Below are 21,725 nucleotides of genomic sequence, written 5' to 3'. Positions count from 1 at the left end.
CCACTTGACGTGAATTTACCTGATTCCATACCTCTTCTGTTGCTAGCCATTACATACGTCTAACAGAATAGGCAAAATAAACATTTCTGAGAGAGCTAGCTGTTGTATGACATACACTCTGGTTTGGTATCAAATAAAGTAGTTCTATATCTATATGTTCAATGCGAGATGTTCCTCTAAGTTGGCTGGAGAGTCGATTTACAGCGCTTATGTATCGAATTCCGGGTTCTAGAGAATATTTAGAATATAAGCTAAAGTTGGATTTAATTTTATGTTATAATTTTTTTTTTTTAGATTATTACAGATGTTTAGATAGAAAATTTTGGCCGGAAAAAAGCGCACAGGCAAAAATAACTTCATCAATGATAAAATCGATAAGCACGTAGGTACTAGTTACGACACCCATTTAGCACCGTAACAAAACTTATGTTAGTCTGAGAAGTAATCGTTTAAATTTCACTTTTAAAACATACTGCTTCTGTATTAGCCAAAAATTTATTAATTAGTATACATATAAATTTTATCCTAGGAGAAACTCGAATGTGTCCTTTTTTTATTTTATTGTTTATTTAATTTAAACAACACGTCCAATCTGAGTCAGAGACTGTAAAAAAAATAATACGCATTTTCGTATTCGTTGAAACGGTCGAAATATTCTTTGAAATATACGATATTGCTTTTACATGGTATCAATCAATCCGCGAATGGGAAGTGCAACGAATTTCCGCCTAGATCGTTCAAGTAGATCGACAAGTGGCTAGATCATTTCAAACAAACTGAGAAAACGCATTTTGCATAGCTTTGTTGTATTTGATACAGTATGATCCATTAATTAAGTATTAAGTTAATTTACTTACCCTCCTTAGCGTGCATCGTTAAAAAATAACTGCACCCCCTCGTACGTATCGTGTTGTATAAATAATCGAAGGTATCCACAGCTTTTAATTTTGACTGATATGATCTTATGATTGATTTGTCGAATGACGTTCTTCTTAAGGAATCAGCAATTATATTGTAATTCTTCCTATGGGCACGGAATTTATTACGTAATTACATAGGTCAATTTTTTCTTTCTAGCCAAATCTTCCCTATACTTGCTGTACCCAATATAACACAAATAAATAACGACATTTTTCGATTTTTATTTGTTGACATAGTATATTTACACGTATGTTCATATATAACTTCCTATAGTATCAATATATCGTCATGCGTCCAAGGGTCTATAGATATATACATGCAATTTTACACAATGCATATTGAATGTTCAATCCTTTTTATTTCTGCTTTACTACTTCCTTGTATTAATTACATTTGCCCATTTTGGAAATAACACAACGGTGGTGGGATCTTTCGTACAGCATGCATCTTTTTAGCATGGTACGCGTCTGAAAATAAAATACGAAACACGACGAACTATCTAATGTTTGAGTCTATTTAATTGAACTGTTTTCCGTTTCAATTCGAGGTAAACTATGGAACTTTGAGTTTTCAGATTTAAAGTTGCTTGCCATCTTTGCTATTCAGTGCCTATCTCCTTCACAGATTTTTATTGCTGACCTTCTGTCTGAAATTAATAGATATAATCAATAACTGATTGCATGAAAAACTGAGCCTTTATATGAACACCTCCATAATCCGCCACCAAATATCCATGCTTGGTAACACATCGTTAGTTTGGATAATTTAAACAAATGCATTCATTAAATGAAGCGCCAACATAAAGAAGAAGAAGAAGAAACAAATCAAATAGTAAATAAATTGTTGTCCAAAAGAATTTGCGGTGTATAACGTTAACCTTTAGCTAACAATTAAAAGCAACATTTACTGATTTATGACTCTTTGTCTCTCGTTTATGACTCGGCGCACTTTCCCTGCAACGTATATGTAAGTCATAGGCATATCAGAATCCAAATACACAGTGTTACCCATACCAAATGTGTAGCAATCTACGAAGACTAAAAACTATCGTTGTCATTGCGACCACTTGTATAAACAGGTCGGTGCTTTTACTCGTTACGATAAATAGAAGTAATTGAATGTAAGTTACCCAATTAATTAATTACTTCCTCCCTTACATTAATTTCTTCGCCGTTCTAGCTATAATAGTATGTTCTATTGAATCATAGTAGAGAATACACAATGTGCTGTCCTAGGAAATAGCGTCCAATCTCTCTCAGGGATCAGAGATTGGTAATATGGCCACTGATTCCTTGCATTTGTTCATTCCTACACTTTAATCATCCAGTAACATTTATGGTTGTGTGTGAGTGTCTAGTGGATATGTATGTTTACGTAACATATTTTAGGCAGTAGGGACCTCTTCTCCAACAGGTTCAATAGCTTATTTTGCAGCTGCTTCGTCTGCCCCAGTACCATCGAGTCCTTCGTCTCTATTGTTTAGTGGATCATCATTGGCAGTGACTGCGGCATTAAGATCTTTCTGCAGTTCCTCGAGAGCGGCCATTTCGGAAATCTGCTCGAGACTGTCTCGCGTCACATCCGGCTCTAGTTCGTCCTGAATGTCTTCCTCACTCATTGCGCTGCCTAATAAGCCGTCGCGAGCGACAGACCCTATCGAATCAGGCGTTTTGCTAAATTCCCTAAAAAAAAAAAGCCCCAGTACGTATGTGCTTCAATTTGCGTTTACATTTTAGTTATCCGTATACGCTAAGTTGATTTTCGGTATCACTTAAATCTCCAGTTCCTAATGTTTCAATGGATGCAATATTATGATCAAATGCGATGAATAGCTTAACATTATCATATGGTTAGTGGTTTGCTGGGCCACAGTTAAGTTAAAGTTATGAACTGTATAGATGAATTGGCGATAAAGTGAGATAACTTGAATACTATCAAAAGCCGCTGAGACACACCGAACATGTATAACGCTTATAGCTGAACCGCGTCGATTACTACTGCTCCCTAATGACGCTAGACTACCGCCACTAGCACGTCCCGGCTCGATACTTGGGCTGATGGCAACACCCTTAGTAGATCCAGTGGTTCGGTCATCCATATTGGGTTCGTCATCCTCCGCTTTAATCTGCTGCGAATTGAGAAATAGTTGATTTTCCATACACATATCTAACGTCATGCATCACCATAAGGATGCTACAAGATAACGAAAACATTACCTTGAGGTTGAAAACAGCGGCGAAACATGGTCAACAAAAATGATAGTAGATGTAAGCAAAATTTCAACGAAAAAGAAAGCGCTTACTTCTTCCCTGTACTCTTCTGTGTCTAGCGTTTTCTCTCTGTCATTTTGCTCGACCCTCTCGGAGCCGCCCGTCTTCGAAATGCCCGAGTCAGACTCCGAATGATCCTCAAGTTCACCGCCCGGCTCCGCCAATACATTTTCAAGCGTTAAAAGCCCCTCCTATGGCAGAGATAACAGCTATCATGCCATAATCTGACTATGTGTGGGTAGGATTGGAAGATCAAAGGATGTCTAGCAGAAATTTGATAAAGTATACGTTTGGCTTTTCTATGTAGCTACATACCTCAAGATCGGGTGTTTCGACCTCGATGAAAGTTTGTCTTCCGACTAGTAAAGCCGCAGACGTCCGTCGGGATTCGATCACTTTACTTCCCATCAAAACAGCACCCTGTGCACCTATCCTACTACAACATCCAATTTCCACAAAAGTAAAATGGCAATAATAACAATAACAGTTGTAAAGATAGCAATAATACAAACAGTTCCACAACTAATGTAGAAACGATATTTTTTTGGTTTGCATCTCTTAGCGCTGAAACATTCGCAATGGGCAATAATAAGAGTATGAATTCCATTATACACACGAGTGTATAATGGAATTCATACTCATTAAACTTACCTGCAAGACAGGTTAAAATTATTAACAATTTTGACCTGACTCACCTTCACCTCCAACATATATATATACCACTGCTCGTGAAACCCATGGAACTTAGGCCTTATTTCCATGCTAGATGGAAACGTGTTAGAACTGATGCCTTTTTCTCGTCTTGCAGTCCTGTATTATTCAGGACCTGTGCTGGATTCTCCACTAACAAAATGCACCACATTTCATTAAATGTTACCTTTCGAGGTAAGTTCGCATTGGAATGGTGCCTAACTGCGAATGACACGCATTTTTTTCAGGCAACCTCAGTCAACGATATGTTGGTCGTTATTATAAATGACATCTGACCCCTTTTCACGCAGCTTTTAAATTCGCTTTAACAGAAGTTTTTATCTTTATTTAAGCTTGTCAGTACGTGCTTTCACATGTTGTAAAAATGCAAAATTACAAAAAGGCCAGTTCTCCGATAGAAGAGGACGGCGCTTTAGGTCTTATGTTTCAAGTTTTACGTCCGATAGGCATTACATTAGACCGTTGACTCAGAGCACAAAACAAGATGTGTCTACATTTGCTTCCGAAGCTATAGCATTACATGTTCCTAAATTTAGCAGTCAAACACGTCACTACTACACCATTATGGGGACAGAGAGTATATAAGGAAAATATCTTAATAATACTTCGGGAATGTTAGCCAAGTCAGTAACAATATGTGAAGCAGAGCTTTGAAGCGATAAAATATAGGCACTTCTCTCCGATGCGTTGCTCTGAACGGTCGAATAGTACCAACCGAGGTAATACTCTAGTTTGATTGTTTAAGAGAACCTCATAGAGGAGTACTCCCCTTTAAGCATAACAGCTCGACTGACGAAATCGTCGCTTTGAATGGTCGTTTAGGTATTCTTGCTTTTCTGCAATATGGCCAAAACTCATATATGGGTTTTAATTGGATTCAGTGAGAAAATCCACGCCCTTGTAGTTAAAGGGACGGCCAGCACGAGCCTTGTCTTCAATGCTAAACTTACAGCTTCGAAAACGAGCAAACAACTTCTTGATCGTGCAGTTGACAATGATCTAGAACCCGTGTACCCCACAAATTTCTTTACGAGTTTTGGGTCACGTTCAGCCCTCTCTAAAAACGAAATATTGAAACCCACGTTGAGTATATTTTTAAAATCACCATTCTTAAGGGTTTGCAGAATTTAACTCAAATATATAGTTGAATCGACCACAGAGCCGTTAGAACACGTACAAAAACATAGAGGACAATCGTTTTTCTTCCCCCTACCCACATTGTTTGTAGTGCCAAAATGTCAACCGATTCAAAACTCGCTACAAACTTGTGCACAACCCAATGTACGTGGAAAATACTTACCATCTCGGTGATATAACCTCAACATGTGTGACCTGTTTTTCGTCAGCGTTAAGAACAGTCGGTGGGTTCTGCTCCACGGGTGATTCCTCATTCTCTGTTGAATTTTCTATGATTCGACAAAAGCCGCATCTCCATGTCACCATCAGATAGGTTAGGTAAACAATTCCCGCCAGCATGATGTATCCCAGTACAAAATAGATCATCCAGAGGACCTAAACAAGTTATCAAAAAATCCAAAATGGAATACAAGGATTGTCTCGCGTGGACACACGTTCTACATAACATATATATAATTATTTAATATTTCGTATTTGAGCCCGGTTCGATACGGATTGAGTAGGTACGAACCTTAACTGCACGATGTTGTTGAACGACAATGAAAGTAAACATATCTTCCCCGCTGAACCTAGGCAAATATTGGGTTTGTGGGGCAGTATTCAGACTGAGATTAGGCACCACACCGCCGATGGTTGTAAAAATCAAATATCCTGAAGCGAAGAATCGTAACGATGAGTTATTATTAGTAAGTTATTTATGCGCTGTGTCAGTTCGGGAGCAGGTATAACGAAACGATTGCGAATCTAGATTAAATAGGTTCTATATAGAACTAACTTACCGACATTACTTGTCCTAAAGAGACTTGTTTTACATTTTCCATATGGTATATTACTGCGTTCCACTCTTACAAGTACATAACGCGTACCATTCGTATACTAAAGCCTGCTAGACGAAGTAACAAGGAGCTGTGCACTCACCATAAAACAAGGCTGTCGTAAAGGGCACCTGATGCGTAACAGCAGCTACGGTCGCTCCAAATACACCAAACAATAGAAAGAACAGGGAAAGTGTCCAAAGGGGCAGAATGAAATCACCGCGAATCAGCCGAAGGTATTCGTTCACACTTTCTGGTTGAACAAGAACATTTCGTTCTGAAGTGGCCAGATCACCGATTACTGAAACCTCACTGGCTGATCTGCACTTACGCCAAGAAAAAGAAGTAGTAAGCAAATGTAAGTATTGCAAACGAAGCCATCCTTGTATGCTGAAGGAAACTGAGTTCAAAAAATGCGGTTCTTCAGGATATGTCACGCCAAACGTATGGCGGACTGATCACATCGAATATGTACTCGTTGACCAGCAAGCATTAGTTATCCTATAGTTACAATACATAAACGATAGAGAAAGCTCAGAGTCTGCAATGTCTAAAGATATTCAACCGGTAACATTGATGAAATTTCTTCAGGGATACATAACACGCAGTCTACTATGCACAAATAAATCGAGGAAACAAGGTACCAAGCAATAGGGAATCTGTACCCTGTAAAAGAAGTAGCGCTATTCGCTTGCCGTAGACCACGTGATACGATTTGGCTAGGTAGCAATCCAGGAGTGATGCTACAATTCCGGCGCCGCAATCCTGACAAAAGACGTCTTACGAACGATGAGTCGATCTTCCTAAGCGGCGACATACCACAGCAGCAGGAATGGATGCAAACCAAAAGCCAAAGTTGCGCCATTGACCGACCCATGAGAATGAGCCAACAGATAGCGAGAGGACCTCCCAACAACGTATAGATGACAACCAAAACCTGAACTTCGTCAGGGAGCCGTAGCAGATTTCCCGATGCTAGTCAAACGAAACGAAATGGAAGATCAATGGTCACAGAAATGGTATTTTCGTAGAAAATAGTAGAAAAATTATTTTCATATGATACGATTATGGCAACGCGCACAGTAATTGTTCGAGTGTTTGGAGCTCGCAAATGTTTTGTTAATGATCGCGCGCGAGTGACCCAGTTTATTCGTAGCCTCCTTGAGCAGACACGTTTTATAACACACTGTTTTAAATAGCAGACATATGTTAACCTATTTGATGTTGACGTTATTCACCCACCGCATTCGACTTGCAGAAGCGGGAACGGTGCTCAAAATACGATGTCAACAACTGTCGCAGCATATACTACAAAGTACTAACATACCTGTAGCGGTTAGTAGAGACAAAGTGAAATAGAGTGAATTTTCATAAGTAGCTCCCGGACTGTCCAAGTTTCGGCGGCCCTTCTCATCACGGGCAGTAAGTAGGAGCTCGTCGACAGGGCTTCGAGAACGAGAACGAGAACGCTCTAATTCACGTTCGTATGTCATGAGATATCTATCAGAATGCAACGCAGAAAAACAAATGCACGTATAACAAACACTAGAAATCGTTTCGTAATAATAATAAAAAAAAAAAAAAAAAAAACTCGAACCCTTATTTCGTAGGAGCCGCATTTCTTGAACAAGTTCTCAAGCTTATATGGCGAAATTCATAGAAGTTAAAATTATCCTTAGCGGCCAGATTTAAGGATTTCCCGTGAGAGAGGATAATTTTCAAAAAAATATAGTTTATGGACTTAAAAAAGTTAAAAATTATTTGTACATTTAAAAAATATTATTGTTGTCATATTAAAATATTCAAAGAAGTGTCCCTATGATGTTGCAACACTAACGTTTTTCTTGTTAGACTTAGGGACACGTGGGGCTCTAGATTCGAAACCTGGCATAAGCACATTTCGTTTTATGTTGATAGCCAGTTGTCTAAAGCGGTGAACACAGTGAGAGTACAGGGTAAAAACTAAAAACACTTTAGATTTAAAAAATTAGGTAACTTGCAAAAACGGTCAATATAATATTCACATTAGATTGTTCAAGGGAAAAACATGCAATGTGAGATAATATGTATAATAACAATAATCGATCTAAATCTAAAATATATTATATATTGCACATAGGTTCCCCTCCCAAATCAATTATCTCTAGTCCAAGAAAATATTTTCTTGGATAGATTTGGCTGTTACAGTGCCTCTGAGTCTATTGCACACGATCTAAATCGGCGATAGGGAGCTTTGATAGAGTGATGGTGACCAATTTATCGAAGCACTCCAGATCAAACTATACATTTTATCAGCTAACGCCATATATTCGTTTATAATTATCGAAATACTCTAATACCCATTTGCAGAGAGTTTCCTCCCAATTGTGATTATTTCGAAACTCTCTTCCTACATATTTTGTATGTCAACCTAAATTATGAAAATTGAAGATTGCCAGAAAATTCTAAATGTGTAGAAAGTTCTATACTTCCTTTAATATCATATTGGTTTGTGTAAGGAGTAGAAGGTAGGTAATCCAGAAAATAAATGCTGGAGTTTTTGCTATTTGAACTTTTTTTTCTAGAATGTTCTGATGACTTTCTGTATTAGAGGAATAATAACGCATAAAGTATGTCTTAATTCAGCAAATCTATACAACTGGATTTTGGAAGTATCTGGCAAATTACTCAGGTTCCGATAGTTGTCACATTTTTTGTCAGATGTGAAATGGTTTACTAAATAAACAGCTTGAAGCTTTTTTTTCATTATTAAAGGATCTGGTGATCACGCTCCATCTGAGCACTAGTACCATTATAATTATTGGATATAATACGAAAAATCAGATCAGTATATTTCATTGCTTCAAATATGAGGAAGACATCATTTGCTTCTATTCATTTTTTATGATTTTCTTTTAAATTTGTTATATTGTGCAGGCCCCAGTCAACTTTACGGACTGCATTTAACTGCGTGTTCCTCAAAGAGCGCCATTTTCAGTCGTTGCAAAAAAACTAGCAAAATTAAAGCCAGTGGGTCTTCTCTCTTATAACATTTCCCGTTTTTCTTTTGGAGGGTCGAACACGTTAACTGTTGGTCTAAAACTTTCAATTCGCTAGCTAGTTATTAATACTGCCCCCTTGCTGAACACCTATCGCTTTGCATAGCCATGCATATAAATTCCGAATATGGCTGGAAGAGTTTAGCAGGAGAGGTCATTGTTTTATAAACGGCTGAGGAATTAATATTTGCACGTCATCGAGTATTATACAGGCGGGATTTAAAATACGACCATTGCGAGCTCTGATTCGAAATCCTTAGAAGTTGTCTTCAGGTGCTACTGAGGTTCGATGTTGAGTACTAAGTAGTTCCTGTAATAAATGCGACTCACTGTCGTTTCTGAAACTTTGTTCGGTCGAATAAATTCGTGCACTCACGTAAACAAAGAATAAAGCATATCTATGGAGCTCGTATAATAGAAACAAGCAGGTTCGAAAGATGTATGGAAGATACTAATAAAATGGGTATAAGCATAATATGAGCGTTACAAGGGCATAGAATCAATGTCTAAACGAACCAACAGTAATAATTGAAGAGTCTGGTTATGTAAGATAAAAAGAGTATAGTACCTCTTATGCCATTCAAGCGTACGATACGAGCATCGGAGATGTTCAGAAAGCAGAAGATAAAAACCGGTCCAATATAAACCATGGCCGCGAGCGATAAGGGCCATTTTTATAATATAAAGCTTCTAATGTCCAAATATCCAACACATGAAAGACTTTCACACATAGAGACCGTGCACAGTAAGACTCATAAATCGCTGTTCGCCTATATGTCATTGTTCCTTTCTCCGTAATTATGCTGTATAGTTATAATGTTTAATCGATTGCTGTCCTAGTTTATTGCAAAAAGATTCATTTGAACCCGCGTAATTACAGAAGGCACAGCGGTGCATTTAGGTAGGTCGAGGTTACGCTCCATCTAATCTGAACACGGTACAATCGTTAAATCGTAAAGACCCGTTATCGTTGCTACTATGCAATCCTAGCAATATTACTAGCTATAATAAATCGGCGCCATTTACCAGCGAATGCACACATTCTAACGCTAATCGTTGGGGCATGCTGTTTAGGCCGAGTCACTACGTGCCAAATTATGTTTACATACTTAATTAACAAAAAAGATTCCCTTTATCCATACAGACTATCTGGTTTTTATACGACTGGAAACAGCGATTTCATAAAACTTACATGAATATCTACAAGTTGAACTACTGATTTGTTATTGCATGTTACCGCTAGATGGCTCTGCGTAACAAAAGCTCGTGCACACTTATCTAATACGTGTTCATTTTGCTATTGCAATGCAACAGTTTCCAATACCTTTTTGGTACGTATGAATCATGACATTGAGCACATCATTCATGCAGCAACTTACCTAGACATGGCCTGAGCAGCCTTTCCAGTCTCTTGGCCAGCCAATTCGTTTGCTATTAAAAGAGCAGTATCATTCCTCAGTCGTTCCAGCTTCTCCTGCAAGGACACATCCTGCGTTGACGGTCCCATAACCCCCATAAAAACACTAGCTCCACTCACAACGTACAGGAGAAGCACGATTGATAAGCCGAAACGAATTAAGAGTGGTTTTAGCCAAGGAGATGACTGAAATGCCTCTTTGAAGCGTGCTACAGCCATGGCGTCCCCTAGGGGGTTGTCGACAACGAAACACCAATGCAATTCAGAAGCACTCGTTGATCCGAGGTCAGTGAAACTTTTCCTTCTCGTCTTGGCCAACAAAAGTCTAACCTTAAGTCAATCGGACTTCTCGAATCGGACAGCAGCGCTAATCCGGGGAGCAGATATGAAACACGTGTTTTGGGCTAGATCAGTGCTTCTTCCCTTTCCTAACCGGAACAACGATAATGAATACAGATGATTGTAGCTAACTCCAATACAGAGTTCTGCGCATTACGTTGCCAGGTATATTTCGGCACTTACACAAACACTTTTGGGAAGGTATCTTCGGCTGTCGTCGATCCAACGACTGCGCTGATACTCGTAGCAACTGTTGAGCGAAAACCTGTATGAAGAAATGTGAGTATCGATTTTTGCTTAGCATAAAATTAACACCAGTCAGTCAGATCCAGTTAAGTAATAAGGGGACATTTACCTTACGCCATCTACGCGTACTACTACAACAAAGCTGAAAAAGAAAATCATTGACTACGGTGCAGTGGTAACGAAGCTGCTCGCCACTGTGAAGGACCGACCGTGGACGATAGAAAATTCAATGAGGAATTCAAAAGGGGCTAGCTCAGACGATGCGATTACCTAACATGAATTAAATAGATGCCAACAGGTTCATCGCTAGTTCGGCTCAAACTGAATTATGAAAAAAGTAAGATGTCTACCACGTATTTTTTTAAACACTAACTGTTCGTAGCTTTTGGTCTACCTGGGGATCACTGACCAACATTTTGGAAAGGGAAATATATATTTGTAAGTTTTGCTATTTCTTAAGTGTTCAGCATCTCATTTAGGTAAGTTTAGAGCATGCTTATGTGCAAAACATCTAAAAAAATATGAAGAGTTAGTCTAGGCGAAACTATGTTTTAAAAAAAAATCACGATACGTTTAGTAAAAACGTAGGTTAAGGATGTCAAATAGCCGTGTACTGCTTGAGTGTTCTAAAATTGGTAAATTCATCATGCGCGGTGTGGAATGTGTCCTTTCATCCCAAGTTTACAATACGATGCAGGAAGCACTCCAAGTATCGGCTGTTTCCGAAAAGTGTAATATCAAAAAGGTTGAACGGTTATCCTAAATTTAACCACAACCTAAGCACTAGGTTAACCATCAACACAAGACACAATAGAGAAAAGCATCTAACCTAAATTAGCGTCTTCAAGTCCGAGTCGCCGTACTGCCCTCCGGATTTCGACCGGCAACACGCTTTTGACGCTGCCTAAATACAGAATACCCGTACTCACAAAAATAGGTGGAGAGGGTATTCTGTCGTAATGTAACAGAGCCAGAAGGAGGGGCGCAGCTTCGTGAATCGAGGAAGAGAACGAGAGGACTCTGGTTTAGGGCTGCGTTTCCGTGTTCACGAGGGGCGCCAGAGAAGGGGACCACGAACGCTGACCCTATTGTTACCAGTGTTGTAGGCAGTCCTCTGTATATCCTCTTTCTCTCTCACCCTCGAAAAAGTTTTCAGAGGTGGTGCGTCGAGCCCGATTTATTGTGCTTCGAAATGCACTGTTACATTGGCTAAACTGGTCAGTTCTATTAATTTATCTCCATGAAAGACATACCAATAATATAGTAATTGAAATACAATAATTTTGACGCGCTGATCGCAATCGAAGTCATATTGAGGCATTTTTTGCCAAACCCACTCTTACTACAATACAAAACACAAAGGCCAGCGACCTCAAAAGGTTCGGAAAGGGTAGAGGTCGGATACTTCCTCCTAACTACACACCTCTACCCTGGGGACTTTGACAGAGCTAAGTTCGACGTCGGCGACCTGTGAAACGCCATCTTTCTTCTGCATTATTACGGGCCGGCCTAGTGTCGCACATCAATAAAGAACAGCTGGCTTGAGAAATTCATATTAATTCGCGCGTAACTCTCTTGTCTTTTGTTCATCGATTTTAATGTGATGTCACACGATATTAATCTTTCGTTTCCATATTCTCTTACTGTTTACAATACCCTATTTGCTTTTTTTCATCTAGTGTAAGACGTATAGTAGATGGGTATCATCATTTTTACGAAATTATAAGTGTTTTTTCTGTCGCTGTCACTTAAGCGCCGATTTTAAAGGCTTTACAGCGGTATTGGCTCTATCATCGATCGACTGGACAAAATGTAAAAGAGTGAGAAGTACCGATGGCCACATCTATTCGTCTAAATCATTGTCGGTTGCGCATATATCATATGTAGGTTATCGCCAGCATCGACAGTCTAGACCGTGCCTTATTCGTCCTACGGTAGATTATCTCGGAATCAACAAATAGGCTATGCTAGTACAACTGACCTAAACCCTCTTTATTCTCGGCTCAGAACGAAACGCCAGAGCTGCTTTCTCGATCTGCCGAAAAGTTCGGCCACAACCACAACCATTATGCAAACTGATGGCAACGACCCAAAGAACGCGTCGATAGGTTTCATTTAAATAAATGTAGGTAACATGTCGATCGACGATGCGCCTTGCCGGCCTTATATTGCGCCCATGGTTGCCATTTCTCTTCCGCGCTGAATACGACTGAAGGACGAACACATAGTACGTATGCCTGCTTATAGTTGAATAATTCAAAAAATTGCGCATTCACTCCCTACTACGCGAAGGTAGAGTTGTAAATCCATTCATATAGTTGGGTACCTCAATGTGTCAGTAGGTTAAAATGACATGTTGCAAAGAACTCCATCATCAGCGTTCACGTGATAGACAAGGCATGAGCTAATCGATATCGAAAACACGAGCTAGAGCGTTACTTCTTCAAATCGGTCACTAAAATATGTTCGGTACTAATATTCGATGATAATAATCACGATAACTATCATGAGGTCAAATGAAGGTTGGCTAAAATTTAAACTTAGCGTGGTCCACGTTCAAAAAACGTTTGTTTAATTTAAAAATTTTTTTGACTTGGATTATTTGCATCGACTTCAGTAAGTTTGTTTGGAATGTTAAGCGACGCTAGGAGAAGTTAGTCACAGTTCGATATTTTTGAATTGATAGTACCATGTATAACAAATAGAAGAGAGCAATCATCAATAAAAATTGATTTCAAGGGCCATTAAAATTCGAAGTGTTAGCAGTATTTTAATCGAACTTGAGGCTCTGTGAAGAAACTTTTAGTGAACCTCTACCATTTATTTTTTGTTCCGAAGGGTAATACATGAATCCGTATTTGCAGAAAAAGAAAAAACGGTATTGTTCGGAAGGTTACGCTCGCTACTAATAAACTTCGACTAGTTTCTTGCCAAAGTTGACCTCGAAATTGCAAAATAAAGATATCTTCATGATGTAAAGCACTAACTAGTAACAAAGCTCTGGACCAACCAAAAAACGATTTAAATCTCTTTACTTTGAAAAAAACAAAGGTATATAAAAAATGAATTAATATGAAAGGTAGGTTAAGATTTTTTTAGATATTTCTCTCGCTTAATTTATATATATGAACGCTTAGCTTTTTTTTTACTTCGGTGAAACTGGGACTAATCCGAAGATTTTCTTATCTGTGTTTCTGCCGTAAATTAGTACTACCATATGTAGCAAAATACCTTCGGTCAAAGCATGGGTCGTGCTGGCATTTACGCCGCTGATGTTCTTGATCCGAAACATCTTAAATGTACTCATGATTTACGTGCGTAAATTTCGTACAGCTTTAAATGCCTGTCCCGAAGAATGAACTTTGTAGAATTTATTCGATCGCAAACTTACCGGTGGTGAGCTCGTTTACTTATTCGCCTAAGAAAATAAATAAAGTTCATAATATGTTGTTAATGAATATGCAATTAGCTTCATGTTTCTGCCGGTACACCTTCCTCTTTGGCCCTTTTCGCATATCCAATTGGCCTAAGTCATTAGGCAGAAGGCTATCGTGACATACAAATGTTATACTTGCTGCTACCAGCTGACCTAAATCGAAGCATGTACAAAGCTTTTCAAGCTTTTGCTGCAGTTACATTAAACAGATAGAACTAGCTAGGTGTTCATGCAACTGAGCCCTAATACTTCAGCTGTGTCACGACGCTTGTACATCAAACCGGATCGGCCTCATCTCTTCGAATTCGCGAAGACCGTTACCGTCACAAAAATGCCTTAGTTAGGTATGTGATCGGATATTAATTACTCAAGTAGAGTACGCATATTCTTGCATAAAAGAAGTCGAAGCCAAAAATAACCCATATGAAACGGGTCCGTTGCCCAAAGATTTCTCAACGCAACGGCAAAACAACGGATGCTACCACCAAAATTGCGCGCGTAGAGCTCGTTACCAAAAATTTTTCTGGAAGGAACGTGCCACCACATTCGCTGGAATAAACAGCTACATACTCCTCGTACAATTCGCATGACCCTTTTTTTTTGGTTGTTTTTACATTGCAGCAATAAAGTAGAGTCCTTATATTTTACTAGAATTTAATCAATTACGGTACCTCACACATCCTGAGTGGACAGGAACACTTGAATACTCCACATTGTTTTTCATGCAGCTAAACTGTGATAATGAATGAGAGAAGTTATAAGAGTTAATGATAAGTCCATTAGATTTTACGACAGTGACGTTTGATCATCTTAGATGTACGATGCTCTCCAAGTCTCTAAGCAGAGGAGAGCTTAGCTTGGCCCATTTACTTACTTACTTGCTTTTAACTTTATTATCGCCGTTAATAAGAAACTATACAAAACTTATCAGCATTGTTGTAGAAGATGCTCGGGCCCCAAATCCCTGACTTTGCGTTTAAAACCGCCTCAAATAATTTAGGCACATTTAGAAAAAAAAAATACAGCTGTGTATCAATTTCAATTGCCGAGTTCTGCGGAAACTTTTAAAGTTATAATTTTTTCCATATTTGCACTCGATCTAACGTGACATGAGCCTATTCGCAAACGTGTTGAATACACCCGCAGATATACCTACTGACTCTAATAAACACTTAACAATTCTTTACTTAAACTGTTTAAAACGGTCTCGTATTGCGCGGAATATACTTTAGGTCTCGTTTTAAATATACGTGTAGCTATCATAACCGAAACGGGTGTACAGATTTTTTTTTTTAAGAAACGCCTGTATTCACTCATATGATAAATAGAAATGTATATGTTTTCTGATCATTTTCTTATTCGTAATCAATAGATCCTTTATTACTACTTAGCGTAATAGTCAATAACGTACTCAGCTGTAACGAGCTGTTAGTATGAATGAAAAATGGATTACTAAGAAAAAATATCAAGTCATTTCATTTAAATTTACCAGTCTACGCACACTGATTCAGAGATAATAAAGTATAAAGGAGCTTTATTTAAAAACTTACTCAAAGTCCCTTTTCGTCATCAAGTTTATTATTCACTCAGAATGAATGCCATTACTGTGACCTGAATACACTTAAGAAGATGTATTTTGACAGGTTAGTGCATCCTTAGCCTTTTGTAAGCTCAGAGACCCATGTTTTTTTTTTGGAAATCTGTTCCGTTGAGTTTGGTCTTCATCCATGCCTAATTTCCTAATTTTTTTCTTCCTGTAGATCGTCCTGCAGATTACCTGATTAATTGAAATTACCTTTTATGGGAAAGCAAGACGATTTAGCTTTATAGTCATGTCTACAATACACGACCTCAAGGTTTCAAATTCGAAAAAAAAATAATATTTAGGATACCAAATTTATGTCGTAGGTACCCGATTTCTGTTAATAAAGGTAAACTTTTGCGCAACGTAACGTTTTACAGCGCTTCGTTGCTACCACACTCAAGACCCATGAACAAAATTTTTGGACGCATTGTTGGCCATGCAATGACAAACAAACTCTTCTATTAAATGCCCAAATAAAAAACTTTTCTGTTACGGCCTAGGTCATGATCCCATTGATGTGTGGAAATATACCTCAGAACCATTCTAAATTGTTACGAAGTGACTCATATCGATGTTACTCTGTTCGCCTATGGGTGCACAGAAATCAACCACTGATACCAGGGTCAGAAACGGCTCTATGCAAGACAAAGGTTCGACGCAGACGTATCAGACACACTATACCTATAAACATAATGTATCACATCAAACAATCCATAATAAGTCCATGCCTTATCAACACGAACTAAGAGAACTCGCTAGTCGAAAAATCTGACACCTTGACGCTGGAGTTTCTAGAAGAGCCTTACGATGATATAGTCTATCAAGTTTATTTACTCTTTAAAGTTTGATATATGTAAATTTGATGCCACAAGTAAGATGTCTTGTTGTACATGGATTAAACAAACAAGTAGGGTTCAAAATAACGCGGACTTAACACCGTTTTACCAGTGTTTAACAGCAAAGCTAGTAAAAATAGTATTCGAAGCAAATCTTTGCATAATCCTACTAGGGCGATTAAGGCCATGTTTGTATAATAAACCACCAAGCGTTCTCGTTATATACGGAAAAATCATCGTGGTTGCTACTGAAACAATTACAGGCCGACGATAGAAATCAGGGTCACATCTCTCGAAAAGTTTAGTGATTCAGAGAAATCAGATGTATTTCTGTGTATTAAGTACTCATGCCGATCTTGAGGGACTGATAATATTAACTATCGTAAGCATATTTGAGTCCAGAACCTGAATAAAGTATCCGGAAAGGACCTACAATAATGATCGGTCTACGCTGCTGTCAATAGGAGAGAAATAATTCTGTAAGAATAAACAAAATAATGGATATTTATAATATTGATTATAATATGTGCGTCAGAGTAAGACATACGTGTTTAACAGAAATTCGAATTGGTCGAACGCTTTTTTAGTTAGCCGCTGCCTATCAGTGGTAAAATCAAGCTATCAAGAGCTAAACTATTCATCGTGGTTTCAGGTGTAGCATTCGTTTGTTTCCTTTAAACTCTTTGAATTTTTTTCCAGTCAAGATCCCGAGAGCGATTCTCGGTCATATTTTAATCATTTCCTATTCCTCATTCATTATTATTGCATTAGATATCGTCATACTTCTAACAAATCTGATAGTAACCCGAGCGTTTACGATGCAGTGATTGGCGTAATTTATGTATAAATTATAATATAAAATAAAAAAAAAGGTCTTTAATTACATACAATAATACGTGTGCATTATTTATGTACTGCCAGTGCACTATGTTTAGGAAATGGATGGGAACGTTCATCATGGAGTTCATAAATCTCATTACGAGTTTTTCGCATTGTTCCAGTTTGTTATCTGTTTTAAGCTGAATATAACAACCACAAGATCGCTGCCAAAAGCCGGAAGATAGATGTTTTACTTTAACAACGTTAATATCGCGTCAACGAAGTGAAGTCCCGTAATTCCCCTAGCAAACACTAGGAACAACTTCACTGTACAACCCAGAAGTCAATTTCCCTACAACAGGACAATAACCCGTCCCGTTAGGGAATTTCTCCATCGACGGCGTAAATACGCAAAATTCGCTGTACACAGAGTCACCTCAAAGCTATTCCGACGTACTGTGTTTGCGCTCCTATCTCGCCGATGCGACAGGAAAGACAATGAAACACCATTGAATAAGCACACGCGGACAAATATAGCTACTGATGATGATGATTAGTTTCATGACGGTAAAACACTTTGAGAACGGCCTTGCGATGGGTAGCCTATGACGTTAGAGGTCATCTGTTTGGCTATTCAGATTACCATTCGTTTAACGTTTCATTCACCCCCTACAGATTTTTTATCGTCCGTTTGTCCTAAGGACACGTGGGTTTGGCCACAAGCGGGGTCATCCCGGAACAGGAAGGAACTGGCAGTCACGTTGCCAATAAACCTACTGTGTAGCAAAAAACAGCGATCGTACGACCCATAGGCAGTTATGACCTTACGAACCACCGAAGCATGCACTCGTGCGAATACTGGCGTTTTCGTAACTTAGCTTTTAACTGAAAATAACTGCAAATCTAGCATGCATGAGTACGTAAATATAACCACCGGGAGTTTTATATCGCTAATGCAGTGTTGTGTCTAAATAGAAGAATCATACCGACACGTCTAATTAGAATGCACTACTAACAGTACTCTTGTTTTATGAGTCAAATACTAGAATACATGTATTTATATTGGTGCCTCAATGAAAAATGACTTCAACGCGAAAAGAATTGGCAATATTTTTCATCATTTTTGCTTTGATTCAAAACACGTCGCCCCACAGAGTTCAAAGACTTGGCGGAACATATTAGTCACTGGATAATATTTAGATGGATTAATATAACAGGTATATATATGGCTACAGCCAGGCTTTTAACAGCTGTAGAGGCCTTTTGGGATCAGTGCAACCTCTCAGGTGATATTTAACTTAAATCAGTTATACAGAAATTGCTGTTGATTAACTTAAGCTCTATTCGCGTGTAGCGTACATGTATTGTTTATATCAAGCGTGTACATACATACGATCCGTTGGTCATAAATAAACTGGGTTCGAATTTACTGTGCGCCATACCCGATATTTTTTTGTGGCAGTCTATACGTGCGTGTGGTTACATTAGAATTTGCTACTTTTTCCAGTAAACACAGACTGTGGCGTTTGAAAACAGGAAAATTGATAAACCACACTGCTATCGCTTAGAAAGAGGAGCAGACAAGCGCTACATATAATTTACCAGTGGGAAGGCCAACGCGGAAGTAATAGATTAACGATTATAGCAACATTGCGTCGCGCTTGGACATTGGGACATGAGCAGATCATAAAGACAGTGGAGCGAGCACGCTACGCTGGATTTGACAGGACCCGCCGCTGTTTCCACCATGTTTTCGACAATTCTTGTCATCTGACCGCATGATAAATATGGAGGTGCGCACGGAGTCGGCGCATATGACGCACTAGCAGCAAATTTAAAAGCTTTACATTTAGCTTTTGTCGATAATCACTCCGAATATATAAAGGTCTATAAGAAGACTACATAATAGCTAGAAGTTATAGCAATGGAAGCAAAGATGTTATTCATATCAAGCAAAATCCAGTTGCCAAAATAAAAGAAAAGAGTGCAATCCGATAAGAGGGATCGACCAGAATAAGTGGCTAGTAACTAATTGGACTACTCCAGACACGAATACCGGGGTAAAGTGCTTCAGGTTATTTTTACTGACTGTACGCTTTAAATATTACTGAATTAAAGTGCGCTGTTGTTAAAAGATTAATACGCAGGACCGTCCAAACGGATCCCAGATACAATACACGAAAAAACCAGATCTAAATTGTGCCGTAGCTATTCATATAATTGCAGAGATTAGGGTATGTGAGAATCATGATGCACTTTATGCATCTATCACAAATGCTTAGTGTCAACAATTTCAGTTTATGTAGCGCTGCAACAAAATCGAACTGAGACAGGCCAGTGGCAATATAGGTTAGACACAAACGAATGTAGGCGATTCTTGCAATCATGCGCAATCAAAGAGTCCTGACAGGAAGTACGCTTACGCCCGAAGATAGACCACTTGACGTGTCCCTAACTTTCGTAGGCAAATGGGCTACCAGTGCACCATTGCAGAGACTGGGGATCCAGACACAGAAAGTAATTTTTTTCCAATTGGATCGGAAAAAAACGCCAATCTTGGACACAGATCAGAAGCAGGACTTACGCCTAAACGTTCATAATATTGGAATCGAAAGTAAACGCAGCATATTTCTTAGAGATAGCTGGGAAGTGTTGCTATGTAATGAAACAAAAAGTGAGTAAACAAGTAATTATAGGAAACGAGATAGCGCATCGCGATTGGGTGGAAAATGACGATAGTTTCGCATCACTCTTGTCATAGGCTACACAAAACTGGCCGAAATTGAAAACAGCATTTAGTTAAAAATAGCCTAAAAATTAATTGTTAAGGAACTGTAAATAAACGCTAATTCAATCCGCGCTAGAAGTAAAGATCGGCAGTGGTCATATAGCGGCAAGATATACAACGAACGTTTGTCGATAATGAGAGAAATATAAAACAATGGGCAACGATATGGTATAACTAGATAGCATACGTCGCTTATAGGCATAAGGCAATGCACACGGAATTGAAGCGTACCGTAAAACGTTATATCCGGAACAGAACAGAAAATTAATTAAAAATAATTAAACATTTCTTCATATCAAAGATAATTTAGCTCGATACATTAGTCATATCTCCGATCCATAAATAACTATGACGCTAAATAGCAACAGAAATGATTAGGCAGCAATGGAACGCAAAACTTTTGCCACTAAAAAGCTATTGTTTCCCATACAGAGCAGTATCAAGACACCTTAGGCCAGCACGGGCAAACTATAGCAAGGCACGTTCCTCAATGTTATTTTGAGCTTTGTACACATACTCAGATGATTGTCGTACTTCTTCCGATCTCTGTAGCTAAAACTAACTATTCACGGCCATGGATTATTCAACTAAAAAGTAGTTAAATAATTACCTTTGAGATGAGAGATGATCCATCTGAAGTGCGATGCTCTCTCTACACGATTCCGTACGTCTATTTAAAAAGCAGTGAGCTTTACGGAAGTACGCGATAACTGGACATTCAGATAAGATCACTGCGTATTCGCTTGGCGATGCCTCGTCTATCGCCTAACAAATGCAGTTTTCAAAAACGTCGAGACTTTTTTGCACGAAAACGTTTTTCGAACTTCGAAGGCGTACATCTCGTAAAGGATATGAATAATGATTAAGAAGCGGTCTGATAGAATATTAAATCATTATATAGAGCCGTTTCAGGCAAAGCTTACTGGTAAAGACATTGGTTACATGGTGGACATTGGACAGGAATAACCCGATGATATCAAATTAGAAAAAAATGAGAGCACTCTTGCTTTCAGTTGCGAAGTTCTATACAACAAATAAAATTTCGTACGCCTTCCAGAAATGAAAATCAAGATTGGCGCTGAGATATCTGTACATTCGATACTTATATGACGTGACCAACATACATATATATATATATATAGGCATAAATTTGTGGTAAAATGTTTGCGTAAATTGGATTTGGCGTTGGCAAAAAGGTGTTTGGTCCATGTAAAAATGTGTTCTGTAAGCCTGACGAGTTTCTTTCTATACTTCATATGTTTCCTTCCATCAATGTGTGATCGATGCATTACTTACTTAGCTATTACACTGACTATCTACGAATAGATACATTTTCTATCATCATTTTCGTTTCCATCTAATAACTA

General features: G+C 38.5%; 1 protein-coding gene across 5 annotated transcripts; it reads right to left on the bottom strand.

Moving 5' to 3' along the window:
• Window positions 1-1,259: 1,259 nt before the first annotated feature.
• On the bottom strand, window positions 1,260-21,583 carry LOC111245482 (uncharacterized). 5 transcript variants are annotated; one of them, XM_086979100.1, is made up of 12 exons: window positions 20,969-21,583; window positions 10,832-10,913; window positions 10,272-10,366; window positions 7,182-7,354; window positions 6,520-6,829; window positions 5,958-6,175; window positions 5,551-5,690; window positions 5,203-5,414; window positions 3,507-3,627; window positions 3,224-3,382; window positions 2,877-3,049; window positions 1,260-2,603 (listed from the first exon to the last, which is right to left on the bottom strand). In XM_086979100.1, the coding sequence occupies exons 1-12, from the start codon at window positions 20,989-20,991 to the stop codon at window positions 2,345-2,347; spliced, it is 1,965 nt and encodes a 654-aa protein (XP_086835226.1). In that variant the 5' UTR covers window positions 20,992-21,583; the 3' UTR covers window positions 1,260-2,344. The 5 variants fall into 5 exon arrangements, with proteins under 5 accessions (XP_086835226.1, XP_022649622.1, XP_022649626.1 ...); XM_022793887.2 differs by having other exon boundaries at window positions 10,272-10,913; window positions 11,724-21,583; XM_022793891.2 differs by having other exon boundaries at window positions 2,877-3,046; window positions 10,272-10,913; window positions 11,724-21,583.
• Window positions 21,584-21,725: the final 142 nt, after the last annotated feature.

Source organism: Varroa destructor, unplaced genomic scaffold (assembly GCF_002443255.2).
Source record: "Varroa destructor unplaced genomic scaffold, Vdes_3.0 BEIS01000002.1, whole genome shotgun sequence".
Taxonomy (NCBI): Eukaryota; Metazoa; Arthropoda; class Arachnida; order Mesostigmata; family Varroidae; genus Varroa; species Varroa destructor.
This window is presented reverse-complemented; position numbering and strand designations above follow the sequence as displayed.